Source organism: Ursus americanus, chromosome X (assembly GCF_024610735.1).
Source record: "Ursus americanus isolate L20-20 chromosome X, mUrsAme1.1.p, whole genome shotgun sequence".
Taxonomy (NCBI): domain Eukaryota; kingdom Metazoa; phylum Chordata; class Mammalia; order Carnivora; family Ursidae; genus Ursus; species Ursus americanus.
The window spans coordinates 14487099-14507185 of record NC_142164.1 but is presented as its reverse complement, the minus strand read 5'-3'; the positions used below and the strand labels follow the sequence as shown (position 1 = coordinate 14507185).

Sequence of the window (20087 nt, the reverse complement as noted above, 5' to 3'; positions counted from 1 at the left end):
CTCCTATCTGCGTGGGAGAGACCCAGGAAATCTGAGTAATTCTCTGAACCGGCCCCAGCCATCATCATCTTAAACAGCATCTTCGGCTAACAACAAAAGAAAAATGTTGGGGATGGGGGAGTCAGTTATGCGAGGCTAGCAGGCAATGTACAGGAAACAAGAGTAAGGTTGTTATGCAGGTTTAAGTCATTACCTTCTCCATAGATAAGAGTTTCTAGAGATTCAGAGTCATCCTCTTCCTGGGCCACAGAGGGAGACACCCTAACAAATGGAGAGTCCCTTATAAATGTTAATAGGAAAAGGCAACTTCTACTTGGGTTTTTAGAGCTTCACAAGTTTACAGTTCTTTTTTTTAAGATTTTATTTATTTATTTGTGTGTGAGAAAGAGAGCACAAGCAGGGGGAGCAGCAGGCAGAGGGAGAGAGCAGGGAGCCCGATGTGTGACTCTATCCCAGGACCCTGGGATCATGACCTGAGCCCAAGGCAGATGCTTAATAGACTGAGCCACTCAGGTGTCCCTGAGTTTGCAGTTCTTAAAATATAATCATCTTAAAATAACCCTTTTGCCAAAGAGACATATTTGGGGGTGGCTCTGCTCTGACTTCACCTTTTACTGGGGTTGAAATCAAGAGCCACTGGCAAGGCTTGAGCAGAAGAGTGACTTAGCTGTCTTACCTCCTAACAGTATCACATTGGCTGCTCTGTCCAGGATGCACTGTAAGGAGGGAGGGTGAAAGCAGGGAGCCCAGTGAGAAGACTTTGGTGATAGGGCCTGGGATGGAGGGGACAGCAGTGGAGATGGTGAGAAGTTATTATGTTCTGGATACATTTTAAAGGTTGAAGCAAAAGGACATTCTGACACAAAATCCAGATGGCATGAATGGAAAGACCGATTCATTCGACTGTAAGAGCATTCATTCATTCTCAAACGTCTTTGACCGGCTCATTGTTTTTCAGTAGTTCTTTAAATATTAGAGTGTCTTCAGTCTTGTTGCTAGACCCTCTTGTCCTTTCATTCTGTTCACGCTCCGTAGGCAGTTGTATCCATTACCAGAGTGTCCACTACAATAAATACCCTTATGTCTCCTGGATTTATATTTCCATGCCAGATCTCTCACTTGAGCTCCTCGACCTGCATATCCAACTTCCTTCCATATTACCACTTAGCTACCTCAAGTTTATTAATTCATTCCCTTGCTGAATGTTTATGGGGTACCTACTACTATGCATTAGTCACCAAGATTGGGACTTGTATTGTTGGGGAGGAAAAATTTCCTCTGTTCTTCAAGGTTTTTCTGGCTGTCCCAAGAATTAAATTGACATGAGACAGATTAACAGGAGAAAATGGAATTTAATTGTGTACCTACAGGGAATCCACAAAAAAAAAAACATGAGAGATTCCAAAGACAGTCTGGAAAAGTGAAGTAGGTAGGTCATTCTAGACTAAGGAGAAGGTGGGAGGGTCTGGGGCTTCAAAGGGAAGGCAGGCAGTTCACAAGAAGATGAAAAAGAGCAAATGTTTGGTAGACAGATGTTTGCAGGCCTATACAGAAACAGGGGGGCACGGAAGAATTCTAACAGACCTCCCTAAGTTCTTCCCTGTCTACATCTAGTTCATATTATACTGCAGTTACCTGTGGTGATAGCTCCCTCTCTGGAGCTGGTCCTCTATCTAGATTCTTTTAGGCAGTTAATGGGCAAAAAGAAAAACTTCCTGAGTCCTCTGATTTTTCAAAAATAATCAGCCTGGGGCGCCTGGCTAGCTCAGTTGGTAGAGCAAGCGACTCTTGATCTCAGGGTCGTGAGTTCAAGTTTATTTTTTATAAATAAAAATCATCAGCCTAAAGTAACCCACATGTCAGAGAGACACATTTTGGGGTGGCACATTTTGCTCCCCTACAGCATACAATGGTGAATAAAATGAACTTTGTCCCTGCCCTCATGAAACTTATATTTTAGTTGGTATGTGTGTGTGTGTGTGTGTGTGTGTGTGTGTGTGTGAGAGAGAGAGAGAGAGAGAGAGAGAGAGAGAGAGAGAGAATAGACAAGAAAATAAACAAAAAATAGTGAAAACCGCTACGAAGAACACAAGTTGCAGTGACAGAGAATTTTTTTTAAAGTATGTGTATGCAAGGGGAGGAAACCTACTGACAATAGCCAGGGAAGATCTCTCTGAGGAAGTGACATGGAAGCTGAGAGTTCTCAATGCATAGGAAGAACATTCTAGATAGCAGCAACAGCATGTGCAAAGGCCCTGCTGAGGAAAAGAATTTGATGTGTTTGAAGAACTTAAATGAAGCTACTTTGACTGGCACATGGGGATTAAGGAAAACAATGACAAGTGGTGTCAGTTGGAAGACTGGGGAAGCATCGGAGTTATCCAGAACCTTGCAAGTCGTGCCTGAGATTTGGGAGGTTTATGCCAGGAACAATAGGTAGGAAGCCACTGAAGGGCTTTAATCCAGGAGAAAAAGTTGAGCTGATTTGTATTTTTGAAAGGTCACTCTGGCAGCTGAGGAGAGAATGAGTTATAAAGGGGACGGGCACAGAAGCTGGAAAACCACTTAGGATTTTAAAGCAGGACTCAGAGCAAGATAGGACACAGCTTTCGCTAGGGTAGTGGTTGTGGAGACAGAGAAATGTGGATAGATCAGAAAGCTGGTTAGGAAGTTGAAACAATGCAGAATAGCTTACCTAAGAACTAGACCCTGGTGCTAAAACGCCTGGTTTGAAGCCAGGCTTTGCCCCTTCCAAGCTGTGTGAATTTGAGCAAATTACTAATTCCTCTGTACCTCCGTGTCTTCATTTACAAAATGAAGATAATAATAGTACTTATAGGAAGGGTCAGGATTACATGAATTTAATATATACACACATTTATAACATTTCCTAGAGAAGAGTAAGCACTATATTAAGAGTTAACTATTGATATTGTGAGGGATTGGCTATGGGGAGGAGGGAGGAATCCACGGTGATGCCAGGTTTCTGGCAGGAGCTACTGGATGTCTTTTTGAGACACTAGGGTGGCAAAACCTCGGTCTTGGGTGAAACCGGTAATTTACTTTCTCCATATCTACCAGAAAAACTGACACAATCAGGCAGATGGGGTCTATTATAAAATTCCTGATCCCAGACCTCAAGTGAGACCAGTATTGCCTAGTAAGTTTACTACATATCTTTAGTCAATTAACTGTCCTACCTACTGCAATTATTTTTTTCGAAACTACTCTACTCTTCTCTAACCTCCTACCCCAGCATCACTTCCTTCCTGCCCCCCAACTTAACAATATTGGACCACCATTCTTTTTTTTTTTAAGATTTTATTTATTTGTCAGAGAGAGAGAGAGAGAGCACGCGAGCACAAGCAGGGGGAGCGGCAGGCAGAAGGAGAGGGAGAAGCAGACTCCCCGCTGAACAAGGAGCCCGATGCAGGACTCCATCACAAGACCCTGGGATCATGACTGGAGCCAAAGGCAGACACTTAACCGACTGAGCCACCCAGGCATCCCCTCAATTCTTTTTTTAAAATTTATTTTGACGTTTTATTTATTTGAGAGAGAGAGAGAGAGGACTCACAAGTGGGGGGAGGGGCAGAGGGAGAGAATCCCTAGCACACTCCCTGCCGAGCACAAAGCCCCACATGGGGCTTGATACCACAACATGAGATCATGACTGAGAGAGGGTTGCTCAACCAACTGAGCCACCCAGGCACCCCAATATAGGACCTCAACTCTTATTTCATAGACAAAATAGAGGGCAGTAGATGGGAAATCCTCATCTCCTGGTTACCAAACATGCGTATCTCCACGTCTCTACCCATCCTATCTTCCTTTCCTCCCGTTAGGTAGGATAGTGGCTCCCAGGGTGTAGTTAGCCTCCACCCCAGCATTGACACTGCCTGGGAACTTGCTAGAAATGCAAATTTGCAGACTCCATCTCCAGACCTACAGAATCCCAAACTCTGGCGGAGGAAGGGGCAGCAATCTGTGTTTTGACAAGCTCTCCAGGGAACTCTGCTGCACAATCAAGTTGGGCAACAAAGGCAATGCAAGAATAACGGCTCTTCTCATTTAAGGACGGTCCTTCTACCTGTGTGTTGGACAATGTCCTCCTCTCTTTCTTGGGAATTTTATGTCATTAATTCTTCTTCTTTTCTTGTGTATATTCAACCACTCCTTTTCAACTGGAACTTTCTCCAGCACATTAAAACATGCACAAGCCTTTCTCGTATAGAAAATCCCCTCTGGGGGCGCCTGGATGGCTCAGTTGTTTAAGTGTCTACCTTCGGCTCAGGTCGTGATCTCAGGGTCCTGGGATCAAGCCCTGCTCAGTGGGGAGTCTGCTTCTCCCTTTCCCCCTCCCTCTCCTTCTGTGATCTCTCTCCCTCTCCCTCTCTCTCAAATACATAAATACAATCTTTAAAAAGAAAAGAAAAAAAGAAAAGAAAACCCCCCTCTGGGGTGCCTGGCTGGCTCAGTCAGTGGAGAATTACACTCTTGACCTCAGGGTTGTGAGTTCCAGCCCCATGTTGAGAATAGAGTTTACTTAAAAAAAAAAAAAGGAAAGACCCTCCCCTACCTCAGTCTTCCATCCCCTTCCTGCTATTACTTGCTAGTTTTCCTTCCCTCCACAGCCAAACATGTCGAAAGAGTCGAGTGTCTGGGACAGTGGGTCATCAGTATTTCTTGTGAGACTCCCACTGCTGGTGGGAAGAAACCTTGGTACAGCCATTTGGGAGGGCAGTTTGGTGGTATCTCTGAAAATATCAAAAGGACAAGCAGTGTCTATTAAAATTTAAATGAGCATACCCTTCTCGTTGCCTTTCCCGCCCAGGCCAGCGTGTATAAGGCAGTTTTTTGTACAGAATTGTTTGTGACTGGGGAAAAAAGGGGAAACAACTTAAATGACTACCAGTAGAGGAATGCTGAATAAATAACGATATACTTGTAGGATGTGATATCTGTAGCACATTTGTGAAAACACTGAAGTTCATCATTCTATACATCGTATTATACTATATGTAAAGTAGGTACATGTGAAATATGCCTAAGTACATGCCTGTATGTATATGTGCGCACATATGTAAAGTTATACTACAGATAACAGTAACACGGTAGTACATAGGAAAAGGCCAGGAAGGACACAGCAAACAAATAACGATGGTTACCTCTGGAAGCTGGAGAACACCAGGATTGGTGGCAGTTGTCAGAGGATTTTAGTCTTCTCTGTAATGTTCTTTTTTTTTTTTAATAAAAGACAATTTAAGGCAAGGATATTTAACATTCTTTTTTTAAAGATTTTATTTATTTGAGAGAGAGAGAGTGGGTGAGAGAGAGCACAAGCCAGGGGGAGAGGGAGAAGCAGGTTACCCACTGAGCATGGAGCCCGACGCAGGGCTCCATCCCAGGACCCTGGGATCATGACCTGAGCCCAAGGCAGATGCTTCACTGACTGAGCCACCGAGGCGCCCCTGTAATGTTCTAATTTTTATAAAGGGGAAATATATTTCTGTATTACTTATGTAATTAAAATTTAATCAAATAAAGGAAAGAATTGTCCAAACCAACTACCTTCATTTCATCACCTGTTACTCAACACTCAATCTGCTCCAATCTGGCTTTTCTCCTGATAATTTTCCCTCAGATAGCTCTCTCTCATATCACCAATGACATCTGTGTCACCAAATCAAATAGATAAGATGTTGTCTGCTATTTTACTTGGCCTTTTTTTTTATTATGTTATGTTAGTCACCATACAGTACATCATTAGTTTTTGATGTAGTGTTCCATGCTTCATTGTTTGCATATAACACCCAGTGCTCCATGCAATACGTGCCCTCCTTAATACCCATCACCGGGCTCGCCCATCCTCCACCCCCTCCCCTCTGAAACCCTCAGTTTGTTTCCCAGAGTCCATAGTTTCTCGGTGGTTCATTTCCCCCTGTTTTTCCCCTTCCTTTTTCCCTTCCTTCTCCTACCGATCTCCCTGCTATTGCTTATGTTCCACAAATGAGTGAAATTGTATGATAATTGTCTTTCTCTGCTTGACTTAATTCACTTAGCATAATCTCCTGCAGTCCCATCCATGTTGATGCAAATGTTGGGTAATCATTCTCTCTGATGGCTGAGTAATATTCCATTGTAGATATGGACCACATCTTCTTAATCCATTCGTCTGTTGAAGGGCATCTCGGCTCCTTTCATGGTTTGGCTATTGTGGACATTGCTGCTGTGAACATTGGGGTGCATGTGCCCCTTCTTTTCGCTACATCTGTGTCTTTGGGGTAAATACCCAGCAGAGCAATTGCTGGGTCATAGGGTAGCTCTGTTTGACCACTTTCTCTTGAAACGCTTTCTTCTCTTGGCTTCCAAGCCTTTTGATATTGAACATCGCACAGTTCTGGTTTCCCACGTACCTCTCCGCCTGCTCCTTTTCTAGCAACTCTGTAGATTACTGCTTTCTACTAGAGCACAAATTGTTGACATTTTTCAAAGACGGGCCCTAGATCCTCTTCTGCTCTCGTTCTGTAATCGCCCATTATGTGATTTATTCTGTCATAAGCCATCAATTCCCAAATTCGTGTCTCCATTCCACAGCTATATATTAATGCTTGAAATCTCCATTTGTGAAATCTTGCCATTTGCAACAACATTCTGGAACTAGAGGGTATTATGCTAAGTGAAATAAGTCATTCAGAGTAAGACAAATACCATATGATTTCACTCAATGTGTGGAATTTAAAAAGCAAAACTGGTGTACATAGGGGAAGGGAAAGAAAAAGAAAGTAAGACAAAATTAGAGAGGGAGATAAACCATAAGAGACTCAACTATAGAGAACAGACTGAAGGTTGCTGGAGGGGGTGGGCGAGGGGATGGAGTAACTGGGTGATGGGCATAAGGAGGGCACGTGATATAATGAGCACCAGGTGTTATATGCAGCTGACGAATCACTAAATTCTACCCCTGAAACTAATAATACGCTCTATGTTAAATTGAATTTAAATTTAAAAAAAAAGAACTCTCCATTTGTAACTTTCAGGGTCTCCTCAGGTATAACAGTTCCCCAAAAAACCCCTCCTGATCTCACTCTGTCGCCCTAAACCTGGTCCTTTTCCAATGCCATGCTCAGGGAATGGCTCCGCCATGCAGCTACGTGTGCAGGTCAGCAGCCTATGAGTCAGCCATGACACTTCCCTCTCCCTCAGCCCCCAATATCCTCCACTGGTCGCCAAATCCTATCAGTTTTCACTCCTAAATATCTCATTAGGTCCATGGTTAACACTAGGTTAATGCTCTAGTCAGGAGGTTCTCAAAGCTTGGTTTGAGAACTCCAGAGGGATCCAGGGACACATCCAGTGCATTCACAAGATGGAAAAAAAAATGCATAAAAATACCAAGATACGATGTGCCTTTGTCACTCTTATTCTCTTTCGAATCTGCAGTAGTTCAGAGGCTGCGCGACACGCGGTATCACAACAAATTGAATGCAGAAGCAAGTAGGAGAATCTGGCTATCTTCTATTAAGCCAGACATTAAAGAGATTTGCAAAAATGAAAAACAATACCACTCTTCTCACTGCTTGTTTTTGTTTTAGAGAATATAGGGTTTTTTTTTTAGAACTACTAGACAATAGAACAATCTTATTATTTGTATGAAACCATAAAAGACCCAGAATAGTCAAAGCAATCTTTTTAAAAAACATATATTATCTGAAGAATAATTTTTTAAAGATTTTATTTATTTATTTGAGAAAGAAACACACACACACACACACACAGAGGGAGCACAAGCAGGGGGAGCTGCAGAGAGAGAGAGAGGGAGATGGATGCTCCCTGCTGAGCAGGGGCTCCATCCCAGGACCCTGATATCATGACCTGAGCCTAATTAAGGCAGATGCTTAACCAACTGAGCTACCCAGGTGCCCCTATAGCCAAAGCAATCTTGAGAAAAAACAAAGCTCGAGGCCTCATGCTCCCTGATTTCAAATTACACTACAGAGCTACTGTAATCAAAACAGTATAGTATTGGCATAAAAACAGACACTTAGATCAATGGAACAAAATAGAGAGCCCAGAAATAAGCCCAAATATATGTGGTCAATTAATTTATGACAAGGGAGCCAATAATATAGAATGAGGAAAAGATAGTGTTTTCAGTAAATGGTGTCGGGAAAACTGAATAGTCACATACAAAGGAATAAAAGTGGATCACTACTTTATATCATGCACAAAAATTAACTCAAAATGGATCAAAGATCTGAACGTAAGATCTGAAACCATGGAACTCCTAGAAGAAGACATAGGCGATAAGCTCCAGGGCGTTGGTCTTGGCAATGATTCTTTGGATCTGACACAGGAAACAAAGGCAACAAAAGCAAAAATAAACAAATGGGACTCAATCAAACTAAAAAGCTTCTGCACAGCAAAAAGCAAACAAACAAAAAACCCAGCAACAAAATGAAAAGGAAATCTACTGAATGAGAGAAAATATTTGCAAATCACATATCTGATAAGGGGCTAATATTCAAAATACATAAAGAACTCATGCAACTTAATGGCAAACAAAATCACAAAAAAAAGTCTGATTAAAAATGGGAAGAGGAGGAGCGCCTGGGTGGCTCAGTTGGTTAAGCATCTGCCTTCAGCTCAGGTCATGATCCCAGGGTCCTGGGATTGAGCCCCCTGTCTGGGCTCCCTGCTCAGCAGGGAGTCTGCTTCTCTTCTCTCCCTCTGCTCCCCCCACCTGGGTGTGCGCGCTCTCAAATAAATAAATAAATCTTAAAAAAAAAATAAAAATAAAAATGGGCAGAGGACTTGAGCAGACATTTTCCAAAGAAGATATACACATTGATAGCGGACACATGAAAAGATGTTCAATATCATTCATTATCAGGGAAATGCAAATCAAAACCAAATGAGATATCATTTTACACCTGTTAGAACAGTTACTATCAAAAAGACAAGAAATAACAAGTGTGGGCGAGGATATGGAGCAAAGGGAACCCTTGTGCCCTGTTGGTGGAGATGTAAATTGGCGCAGCCACTGTGGAAAACAGTATACAGGTCCCTCAAAAACTTAAAAGTAGAATGACCATGTGATCTAGCAATTCCATTTCTAGGTGTTTAGCCAAAGGAAATGAAAAACGAATTTGAAAAGATATAGTCCCCCTCCGATGTTCACTGAAGCATTATTTACAAAAACCAAGATACAAAAGCAACCCAAATATCCATCAATGGATGAATGGATAAAGGAAATGTAGTATAATATATACAACGGAATATCATTTAGCCTTAATATAGAAGGAAATCTTGCCAGTTATAGCAACATGGATGGATGTTGAGGGCATGATGCTAAGTGAAGTAAGTCAGACAGGAAAGGCAAATAATCGTATCATCTCACTTACGTGTGGAATGCAAAACAAAAAACAAAAGGACAAACACCAAAAAAATGCAATAACAAAAAACTGAGTTCATGAATACGGAGGACATATTAGTGGTTACCAGAGGTGGGAATGTGGGGGTGGGCAAAATGGGTGAAGGGGGTTAAAAAGTGCAAACTTGTAGCTATAAAATTAAAAAGCCATGGGGATGTAACTTACAGCCTGGTGACTGTAGTTAATACTGTATTGTATACTTGAAAGTTGCTAAGAGAGTAAATCTTAAAAGTTTTCATCATAAGAAAAAATTTTTTGCGAGGGGCCTGGTGGGCTCTTGATCTCAGGGTTGTGGGTTCGAGCCCCACGTTGGGTGTGGAGATTACTTAAAAATAAAATCTTTAAAAAAAATAAAAAGAAAAAAAGGAAAGACTTATAAGTATGTATGGTGATGGATGTTAACTAGGCTTATTGTGGTGATCCTTTTGCAATGATTTCTGTAATACAGAGATCTATGTGTCCTTTGATAACAAGTTGATATTTGTGCAAAAATATGATTGTCTGTCAGAAACTCTATAGTCCAAAGGGAAAAACTAAAACTCTTACCTTTCACTCTATCAGAGTATATAAATTACAAGAATAATTACCCAAATGGGAAGCTTAACCTTCAAAGTGTTAAACCCATGAAGTCAAGCTACCTTAATGGCTGCCTTGCTATATGCAAAAGTGGTAGGTGTGGCTAGAACGACAAGATCCAGAGTTCACAATCGACCAGTTTGGGGGGGCGGGGCAGAGAGGACTGTAATACAGTGTGAAAGTGACAAATCAGAAGTATACAAGAGTACAGTGGGAACAGAAGGGACACTTGATCCAACTCTCTGTGTGGGAGCGAGGGGGTGGGATATGTGTAGTGTGGGGGGCAGTCAGGGAACATACGCTGGGAAAAGGAACTTCCAAATTGTGAGCTGAAATACAGGATCAAGATTTCAGCCAAGCAAAAGGTAGGAGAGGGGGTGAGCGTCAGCAGAGCATACTAGACCAATGAACAGCAAGGATCAATTTGTTCAGCGGCTAGAGAGAATGGCCTGTTCATATAACTAAAAGTAATTCTCTGGCGCAGGATCAGAGTGATTGTGGGAGGGGAGCCCCATCCACACCTGAAGGTTGGTGCTGGAGAGGTGTGTGCTGGGCCTGGGGCTTAGGTAGAGCCTGCCTTGCTAAGCAGAATTTGGACTTAACCCTTAGGGCCGTGGAGAGCCAGTAGGAGAGTTTTTCAATTTTTTACTTGGAGATAATTTTAGATTTACAGGAGTGTTGCAAAAATAGTGCACAGAGGTCTCATATACCCTTCGTTGAGCTTCACTTAATGTCAACATCTTATGTAACTATGGTACAATGATCAAAGGAAGAAATAAACATCAGTACAATGGTATTAAGCAAACTAAGACTCTATTTGGCTTTCACCAATTTTCTCACTAGCGTTCTTTTTTCTGTGCCAGGATCCAATCTAGGCCCCCCACATTACATTGATTTGTGCAGCAAAGGATTATTTTTTAATTCATTTTAAAGATTTTATTTATTTATTTGAGAGAGATCAAGAGAGCAAGAGAGCATGAGCAGGTGGGTGGGGGAGAGGGAGAAGCAGGCTCCCCGCGGAGCAGGGAGGCCAGGGCAGGGCTCAATCCCAGAACCCTGGGATCATGACATGAGCCAAAGGCAGGCACTTAGCCAACGGAGCCACCCCTGCGCCCCAGCAAAGGATTTTTTAAAAAAAGATTTTATTTATTTATTTGAGAGAGAGAGAGAGAGTGAGAGAGAGAGAGAGAGAACAAGCCAGGGAAGAGGCAGAGGGAGGGAGCAGCAGACTCCCTGCTGAGCAGGGAGCCTGACATGGGGCTTCATCCCAGGACCTGGAGATCATGACCTGAGCCCAAGGCAGACTGAGCCACCCAGGGGCCCCAGGAAAGGATTTTTTAATTTTAATTTTTGTGGAAGTCATCTCTGCACCCAATGTGGGGCTTGAACTCATGACCAACTGAGCCAGCCAGGCACCCCTGTGCAGCAAAGGATTGTAAGGGGGAGTGTGAAATGATGAGATTTACACTATCAGTCTGAAAGAAACCCATTTTGATTTGGGGGAACTGGGAAGGAAAAAGTGAGTCAAAGCAGGAGGCCCAAGGATTAAGCTAGACTGACCCCGTCAGCACACTATGAAAGGTAGGATGTTGCCTCCGGAGCTGGCACCACGGCCTACCATGGGACATTAGTTCTTTTTTTGATGTTCTAATATACTGATTGAGAAACACGGCTTAAATAGAGCATGATTTCACTGGGTCACAGTATTCCTTTGTTCCACTACTCAATTTTGGTATGTACACGTCGGAGTGAACTGGAAAGAGGATGGGAACTGTCACTTGGATATCTTTAACTCCAAATGGTTAGAATCGAGGGGGAAAACTTCACTATTAAAGATGAACCCTTAAAGACCTAGTCGTTGTATTCATCTGTCCTGCACGTTGTCTAAGTGCAGCCCTAGGCACCCACTTCCGTGAAGTGCCATTCCTTGCATTTCTCTCCTTTCCCAAAGTCGTTGGAGTGATGCTGCATATCACAGATTTCAGGGTCGAATCTCTGCGTGCACCACCATCAAAGATAGCTTCTAACTTCAGGATCGTATGTTTCACTGAAGCTTTTACTTGCGTGTTTCATAGTTGATGGAGCTGTCGCGTTTCCAGCTACGTAAAATGAGTTTCTTTCTTTTTTATTACCACTTGGCACTTACTTTTATTGTTTTTATAAGATTGTGTGTATTTATTTGAGAGTGAGACAGAAAGACAGAGCACGAGCAGGGGTGAGGGGTAGAGGAGAAGCAGACTCCCTGCTGAGCAGGGAAGCACCCCTCCCCCACCCAGGCTGGATCTCTAGACTCTGGGATCATGACCTGAGCCAAAGGGAGACACTTAACTGCTTAACCAACTGAGCCACCCAGGTGCCCCTGGCACTTCCTTTTAATTCCATTATATTTCAGAACTAAATTAGATATCAGGGGACCTGCTTCCTAGCCTTGACGTGGTCCTCTATTCCTGTGTGACCTTGGACAAGCAAACTAACTACTCTTGGCCTAAGTTATCTCACATAAAATAACTACCCTGCCTACCTCACATGGACACTGGGAGGATGGCGTGGAAGATGGATGGGCAGGAACACTGCAGACTCTCCTGCTGTAAATAAAGGGGGATTATCCTGGTTACCTACACTCGCTCCCATCTTGTGATTGCATCCTCTTTTGACTTCTGAATGAAGTAAAAATATATAAAAAGTCCGGCGACAGCATAAGTTACATGGCATTCACTTTTCCATCTCTTCATTTATTCAGAATCAATGTATGGTGCTTGTTGGGGAGCAAAATTTGACACCCCAAAATATTCCTCTTGGGCATGTGGATTATTTTAGGCTGATTCTTTTTTTTTTCTCTTCAAAAAATTTTTAAAGTTTTATTTCTTTAAATAATCTCTGCACCCAACATGGGGCTTGAATTCATGACCCTGTGATCAAGAGTCACGGGCTCCTCGGACTGAGCCAGCCAGGCACCCCTAGGCTGATTATTAAGAAACAGAAGATTGGGGAAATTTTTCTTCTCTTTTTTTCAGCTTATTTATTTATTTAAGTCATCTCGACACCCAACATGGGGCTTGAACTCAGGACCCTGAGATCAAGAGTTGTATACTTTTCCATCTAAGCCGGCCAGGTGCCCCAGGAAGTTTTTCTTTTCTCCTTCTTCTTCTTCTTCTTCTTCTTCTTCTTCTTCTTCTTCTTCTTCTTCTTCTTCTTCTTCTTCTTCTTCTTTTTACCTTCCCCTTAACTGCCTAAAAGAATCTTGGGGTGCCTGGGTGGCTCAGGCAGTGACTCTTGATTTCAGCTCAGGTCATGGTCTCAGGGTCATAAGACAGAACCCTGCATGTTGGGCTCTGCACCTGGGTGTGGAGCCTGCTTAAGATTCTCTCTTCCTCTCCCTCTGCACACCCCCCCACAAAAGAGTCTAGATAGAGGACCTGTTCTAGAAAGGGAGCCATAGCGACAGATAACTGTGGTATAACATAATCTAGGTGTGGTAGACAGAGAGGAACTTAGCAAAATCTGCTGAAATTCTTTTCTGTGTCCCATTGTTTCTGTATGGCCTGGCAAACATTTGTTTGCAAAACATTTGCTCTTTTTCAAGTTCTTGTGAATTGCCTGCCTTCCTTTTGAAGCCCCAGACCTCTACTCCCTTCTCCTTAGGCCAAAATGACATATATATGTCATTTTTCCTGTTTTTGAAATCTCTCGTGTTGTGTGGATTCTCCATATGTACGTAATTAAATTAGATTTTTCTCCTGTCTTATGTCAGTGTAGTTCTTAGACCAGTCAAAAAACGTTGAAGGGTAGAGAAAATTTTTCTTCTCCAATATGCTCTTACCAAGTGCCTGGGTCTGTGCTAGGACTATGAAGACAAAAAAGGGACCCTGTGCTTAAGGAGCTTACTTTCAGTAGAGGGTGAGAGACAAGTAAACAAATAAAATGCATAATGTATTCTTCACTTTCCACTGAAATACTCCTAATGGCATAGAAGGGAAAACCCCTGTCTCCCTGGAGTTTGGGGCATAGCCCACATTAAGAAATTAATTTCTTTGAACTTTATCTTTTTTTAAAGTTTTTATTTTAAGTCCAATTAGTTAAGAGTGTAATATGAGTTTCAGGTGTACAATATAGTGATTTGACATTTCCATACATCACCAGGTGCTCATCACAAGTGTACTCCTTAATCCCCATCACCTGTTTCCACCATCCCCCCCCCCACTTCCCTTCCTATAACCATCAGTTTGTTCTCTATAGATAAGCCTCTGTTTCTTGGTTTGCCTCTCTCTCTTGAATTTTATCTTCTAAAAGCCTTGCAAATTTTGCATTCCACACCACAAGATAGCCCCATTTGTTTTGTTCCTTTTTTTTTTTTTAACATATCATCCGACCAAGTGGGGTTTATTCTGGAAATACAAGACTGATTCAACATTTAAATGTCAATGTAATGCATCATGTTAATAGCCTTAATAAGAAACACTGCCAAAAAATTGGATAAAATTCAATATCCAGTCATGGTAAAAACTCTCAACAAAGTAGGAAGAGAAAAGAACTCTCTTAACTTGATAAAGGACAAGTATAAAAAGCCTATAGCTGGGGGGCGCCTGGGTGGCTCAGTTGGTTAAGGGCATCTGCCTTTCATTCAGGTCATGATCCCAGAGTCCTGGGACTGAGCCCCTATGAGGGCTCCTTGCTCAGTGGGGAGCCTGCTTCTCCCTCTCTTTCTGCCTGCCGTTCCCCCTGCTTGTGCTCTGTCTCGCTCTCTCTGAAATAAATAAATAAATAAATAATAAATAAATAAAATATTTTAAAAAAGCTTATAGCTGTTATCATACTGTATGGTTAAAGACGGAATGCTTTCCCCCTTTGAAATGGAGAACAGGTAAGGATGTCTCCTCGCACTTCTATTCAATATCCTATTGGAAATCCTATTTAGTGCAACAGGGCAAGAACAAGAAATAAAAGGCATAGGAATTGGAAAGGAAGAAGTCAAACTGTCCCTAGTTACAGGTGGCAGTCAGGCCTCACTCTGGAAGAGGTCTTCAAATTGGCGCGTGTGGGAGGAGGAGCAGGCCTAGTGAATGGCTTGCACAAGGCTGCCCTGGGGGTTCTTGAGGGGAGGGGGGTTGGGGGGCAGTAGACACCTCCTGGAGCACAGGCAGCACACAGAATCCCCCAGAACGAGCCACCTCTATTTCAGGCCCCGCAGGTGGATGGAGCTGGTGACAATCACACAGTGGGGATACCGGGAGGGCTGTGTCTTATTGCTGAGAATGGGGATGTAGTAGCCCTCGGGGATGCCTCACTTCTCGAGTTTAATAGACACAGTGTGGCAGGGAACTTTAACGGAAGGCCTCAAAGGCACAGTTTGAGCTGTACAGGAGGGTGGGGATGGGGCAAAAGAATCACGAAGAGGGTGACTGCCGCTCTTTCCTGCTTATCTGTCTCTGACGTCTGTGGAGGGACCGGGGCCGGCGTCCGTAGGTGACCTGGGTGGCACACAGGACCTGGGGAGCCCCGTCGCCCACGGTCCTCACACTTGGTGAGCCGCCTGCCCTCGCTCAGTAGGGCGCTCAGTCCCTGCTGCAGTCCCGGCCTGCAGGGCCCTAGGGCAGCTGCTAGACGCCCGGGCCCAGGCCTGGGAGGCTGGCCAAGCACCCCAGTTGTTTTAACACGTACACTTTTTCGGCCAAAGGCTGACCAGAGAGGGGTGGTGATGCAGTGGTAACACGCAAGAATTTTAGTCCAGCTCTGGTGACTTCTAATCATGACCACTCTACCACTTCCCAGCGCCCCTTTCCTGTTCCTCTTCATAAAAGTGGTATCACTTCTGACCACCTTCTCCTGTTCTCCAAATCTTTACAAGGGCTTCTCCAGTCTGCGGGGTCAAGTTCTGTCTCCCCACTCTCACAACGCCCCGAATTCTGATTATGGGTACATTTTCTCCTGCAACTTTTCCTGCCTCTCTAGGCCAAGAGTTATCTCGCTAAATTCTACAGGCCTCTGCTACCCTCCAGCTCGCTGCCTTTGTTCTGCCTGGAATTGCCGCCTGCCAATCAGCAGAGCACGCAGACCTCTCAGAGCGACAGAGCTTGGGCAGAATGGCGAGGAGCGCTGGTCTCAGCGTAAACAAGCGACCTCTTGTTCTCCAAAGCTCTCGACAGACAAGGAGGAAAAATGATCAGCTCTGCTACTATCTTTGTTGTATGATACCTTACACTACTGTCTAGGTCCAAATACAAGCACTTTGCATTATAGGACAGCACAAGGAGCAGAGGGTGACGGAGACAAGGATTCTTAGAGAGGTCGGAAAATAAGATCCCTGCCGCTAAGTGAAAGAAAACTTTCTTTCAAAGACTAAGAGCGACCCTTCCCTCTCCCTCCCTCTTTAGTCTTTTCCCTTTCCACCCTCCTTCCCCAGATCTGTGCTGTCCAATAGAAAAGAATGCCAGTGAACTTATAGACTTGTGGAATCACTATGTTGTACACCTGAAATTGATGTAACATTGTGTGTCAACCATACTTCAATGAACATATTTAGGATAAGTCCATCTGGCATTCTCTAGGATGTGATTTTTGCGGTTTTCTTTTGTGTGTGTGTGTGATTTTCTTTCTTAAGGTGATTAAGATTTCCCAGATTACCATTGAATCATAATATAATAAACATATTCTGCTTAAGTCATGAATGTAAAATAAAAGTTGTGTCTCCCAGGTAGGAGTGATGCCAGAACTTATTTCACATTGAGCGATACATGTAGCATCACAGACAACATAAAAATATTGAACAGCTGAACCAGTTAATTTGTATCACTGCATGACTTTGTTTTGCTGTAATAGTTTTGCAGAGTTTATTTATATTAAAATTGCTTTAACGAATAAAAAAAGAAATATGATGCGAGCCACATGTCATTTTAAATGTTCTAGCAGCCACACTTTATTTTTATCTATTTATTTTAAGATAGGCTCCACGCCCAACATGGGGTTTGAACTCATGACCCTGAGATCAAGAAGCCTGTGCTCTACCTACTGAGCAACCACCTACCTAGCAACCACACTTTAAAAAGAAACAGGTGAAATTAATTTTAATAATGTTTTATTTAACGCAGCTGACCCAAAGTGTTATTTCGACGTGCAAACTATAAAAATGCAGAGGTTTGCATTTCTTTTTCCATGCAGTCTCTGATACTGGGTGTGCATTGGACACTTACGGAACATCAGTTTTGGACTGGCTGCATTTCAAGCGCCTGACACCCATCATACCGGACAGCCTGGCCCTGGAATTCCCCCTCTTCCCCCTTCTTGTCCCACCACCCCGCAGGAAGAAGTGAAGATGGTAGGGGGCGGTAACACTGTTACTTTGGGACTGAGGCAAACTCGGGGAGGACACAACACCCTGTGAAGCTGTGATGTTGCGATGCTGAGACCTCTCAACCAGCCTCCCCTGCCCCCCTCCCCCGCTCCGCGAGGCACCTCCAACCGCGGGAAAGTGCCAAGCTGAGGGTGGGGGATGGGGGGAGTGGGGGAGGTAGAGCGGGGGGGGTGTTGAAAGATGCGGCGGGGACCCGCACGCATGCGTACTGCATGCGCTCATAAACGCAGCCTGGCGCCCTAGCAACGGGTTCCAAGCCACAGTCTCGTCGTAATAAGTGGCTTTCCCCGGAGTTCCATTCCCACCGGCCGGTCTCGGCTCGTCCCCGGCCACGGTTCTTATCCTCTCCGTCTCTCCCCTCCACTGGTTCGATCTCGCCTATAGTGTGTGTCCCCCGAGAGCCCTAGGCGGCTCCTAAAATGGGTACTCATGGTTTCCGCGTGGGAACCAACCCTTGCCGCCTCAGGCTCGCCCTCCCCGGGCTGAGGTGGCTGCTGGCTCTGGGGCTGCTCCTGGGGCTTCAGGTCACCCGCAGCGCGGCCTTCTACCTCCCTGGGTTGGCTCCAGTTAACTTCTGCGAGGAGGCCCGAGAGACCGCAACCTGCAAGGTGAGGACCAATGGGAAGCAGTGAGCTGTGAGGGGAAGGCTTCGGGTAGGGGTATGGGGCACACCGGGGGAGATCACGGTCGCTAGCTCTTTTGCGTACGACCCAGAATGCCAAAGCCCTCTCTGTAGGTGTGTGTCTTAGCGTCTCTAGCTTTGAGCCTCGCACTTGGAGGATCCGGACCTCTCTTTTTCCCAGATTCTCTTTCCCTCCCTTTCGGCTCCTCCCCTTACTCTCCGTTCATCTATCTCCCGCTCAACTCTTCTTCCGTCCTCATAGCTCCTCCTTTTCCCCCATTTCTCTTGGCTCCCTCCCTTTCATCTCAGCTTTTCCTCTTCTCCTCCGTCTCCGTTCCGCCCCTCCCTTCCCCACTTCCCTCGCAGCCCCTCCCCTCCCTCTCGGACCCGCCCCGGTGTTTTGGCTCCGCCCCTTCCGCCTCTTTCCCCTTAGCCCCGCCCCTTCATTACACGCTCCCCTCTAGGTCCCGCCCCTCCTGCCTGACTCCACCCCTCCCTCTTTCTCTTCCCTCTGGGCCCGCCCTCTTGCATCCTCCCTTCTGGGCTGCTACTCCACCGCCCTTCTTAGCTCCTTCTGTTCCTCCTTCCCTATTGGCTGCTCCTCCACCTTTCTTAGCTCCTCCTCTTCTGTCGTAGCTCTTTTCCTTCCCCCCCCTTGGCTCTTTCCTCTCCCTCTTCATCCCTTTCCTATTGTCTCTCTTGTACACTCTCCCTTTCAGGACTCACTCCCTGTGGTCTTTTTTTTTTTTAATTTAAATTCCAGTTAGTTCACATACAGTGTTATATTAGTTTCAGGTGTACAATTTAGTGATTCAACACTTCCATATAAAGACGGGGAACTCATCACAAGTGCGCTACTTAATCCCCGTCAGCTCTTTCACCCCTCCCCCAACCAACTCACTGTGGGTTTAGATACATCCCCACCATGTTTCGTTTCTGTCATTTCTTCACTCCTCTGGTCTTTTTTGCTCCTTCATTCTTGTTAATGCACTTTTGTCTCCCCTGGGCCCTTTACCTGCAAACACCAAGATATTATTTACCTCTCAGACTTGTGAGAATAAAATGAGACTATGAAAAGCACGGACAACTGTACCTGGCGCTCAGTAAGCGTTCCATAAATGGTAATTATTATCATCATTTGTTTTCTTTAGGTAGAGATTTCTTTCTTTTCTTTAAAGTTTATTTATTTAAGTCATCTCTACACCCAACTGGGGCTCAAACTCAAGACCCCAAGATTAGGAGTCACGTGCTGCTCCCAATGAGGCAGCCAGGTGCCCCTGGACAGAGATTTCTGACCCAATTCCTCTTGTGTGTGTCCTTCAACACCCAATTGTTTCCTGACTCCTTTCTTCAGAAGCCTGGTTTCTGTAACTGTAAGCTGAGTCCAAAAAGGGTTTTTTGGTTTTTTTCCAAGTAATCAATTCAGAAGATATTAATGAATAAGACTTATTTTTTTGACCTCTTATTGCCTAATCTAGTGGATGGGGGAGTGTTCCGGCTTAAGGCACCACAAAGGCACTGGGAAGTTGAGAACAGTGCTGGGTGTGGTTTAACTATAGACTTAACCAACTTGAGAATTTCAGGGTTTTTCAAAGGCCAGTTTTAGGGGCAGCAAGTTTGCTCTTAAAAGCTGGAACTTGCCTTTTCCTGTGTGAAGTATTGATAGTCATGTTTTGAGCCAACATCTTGCCAAACACATGTAAGAAATGGCATTTACAAAATATTTTTAGGTCTGCCTTTTCTCTGGTAATACCTCCTCCCGGATCTCTATTCTTTATTTCATCCGGCTTCCTAGCAAAGAAACACGATCTCTAACCATAACAAATATCTGGAATTTCTTTTCTGTAAGTTCTTTTCTTTTTAGGCTGTTATTTGCAACCCTGCATGTGTTCTACTTTTTATTCTCACTTTTAGGTTTAACACTCTAAACTTACTTCTTTTGGTAGCATCCAACCCCTTGATTTTTTTTTTTTTTAAACTCTTGCTATTACAAAAGCAGTAGCGTGCATAGTCGATGGTTAGAAAATGCAGCTAGGGGGCGCCTGGGTGGCTCAGTCGTTAAGCGTCTGCCTTCGGATCAGGGCGTGATCCCAACGTGATCCTGGGA

General features: G+C 44.2%; 1 protein-coding gene across 2 annotated transcripts in view; it reads left to right on the top strand.

Moving 5' to 3' along the window:
* Positions 1–17600: 17600 nt before the first annotated feature.
* Positions 17601–20087, top strand: part of LOC123787606 (transmembrane 9 superfamily member 2-like) — a 71306-nt gene continuing 68819 nt past the window's right edge. For both annotated transcript variants that reach the window (XM_045790410.2, XM_087859403.1), the window contains exon 1: positions 17601–17966. In XM_045790410.2, the coding sequence (XP_045646366.1) occupies positions 17778–17966 (189 nt within the window). In that variant the 5' untranslated portion in view covers positions 17601–17777. The remainder of the gene's footprint in view (positions 17967–20087) is intronic.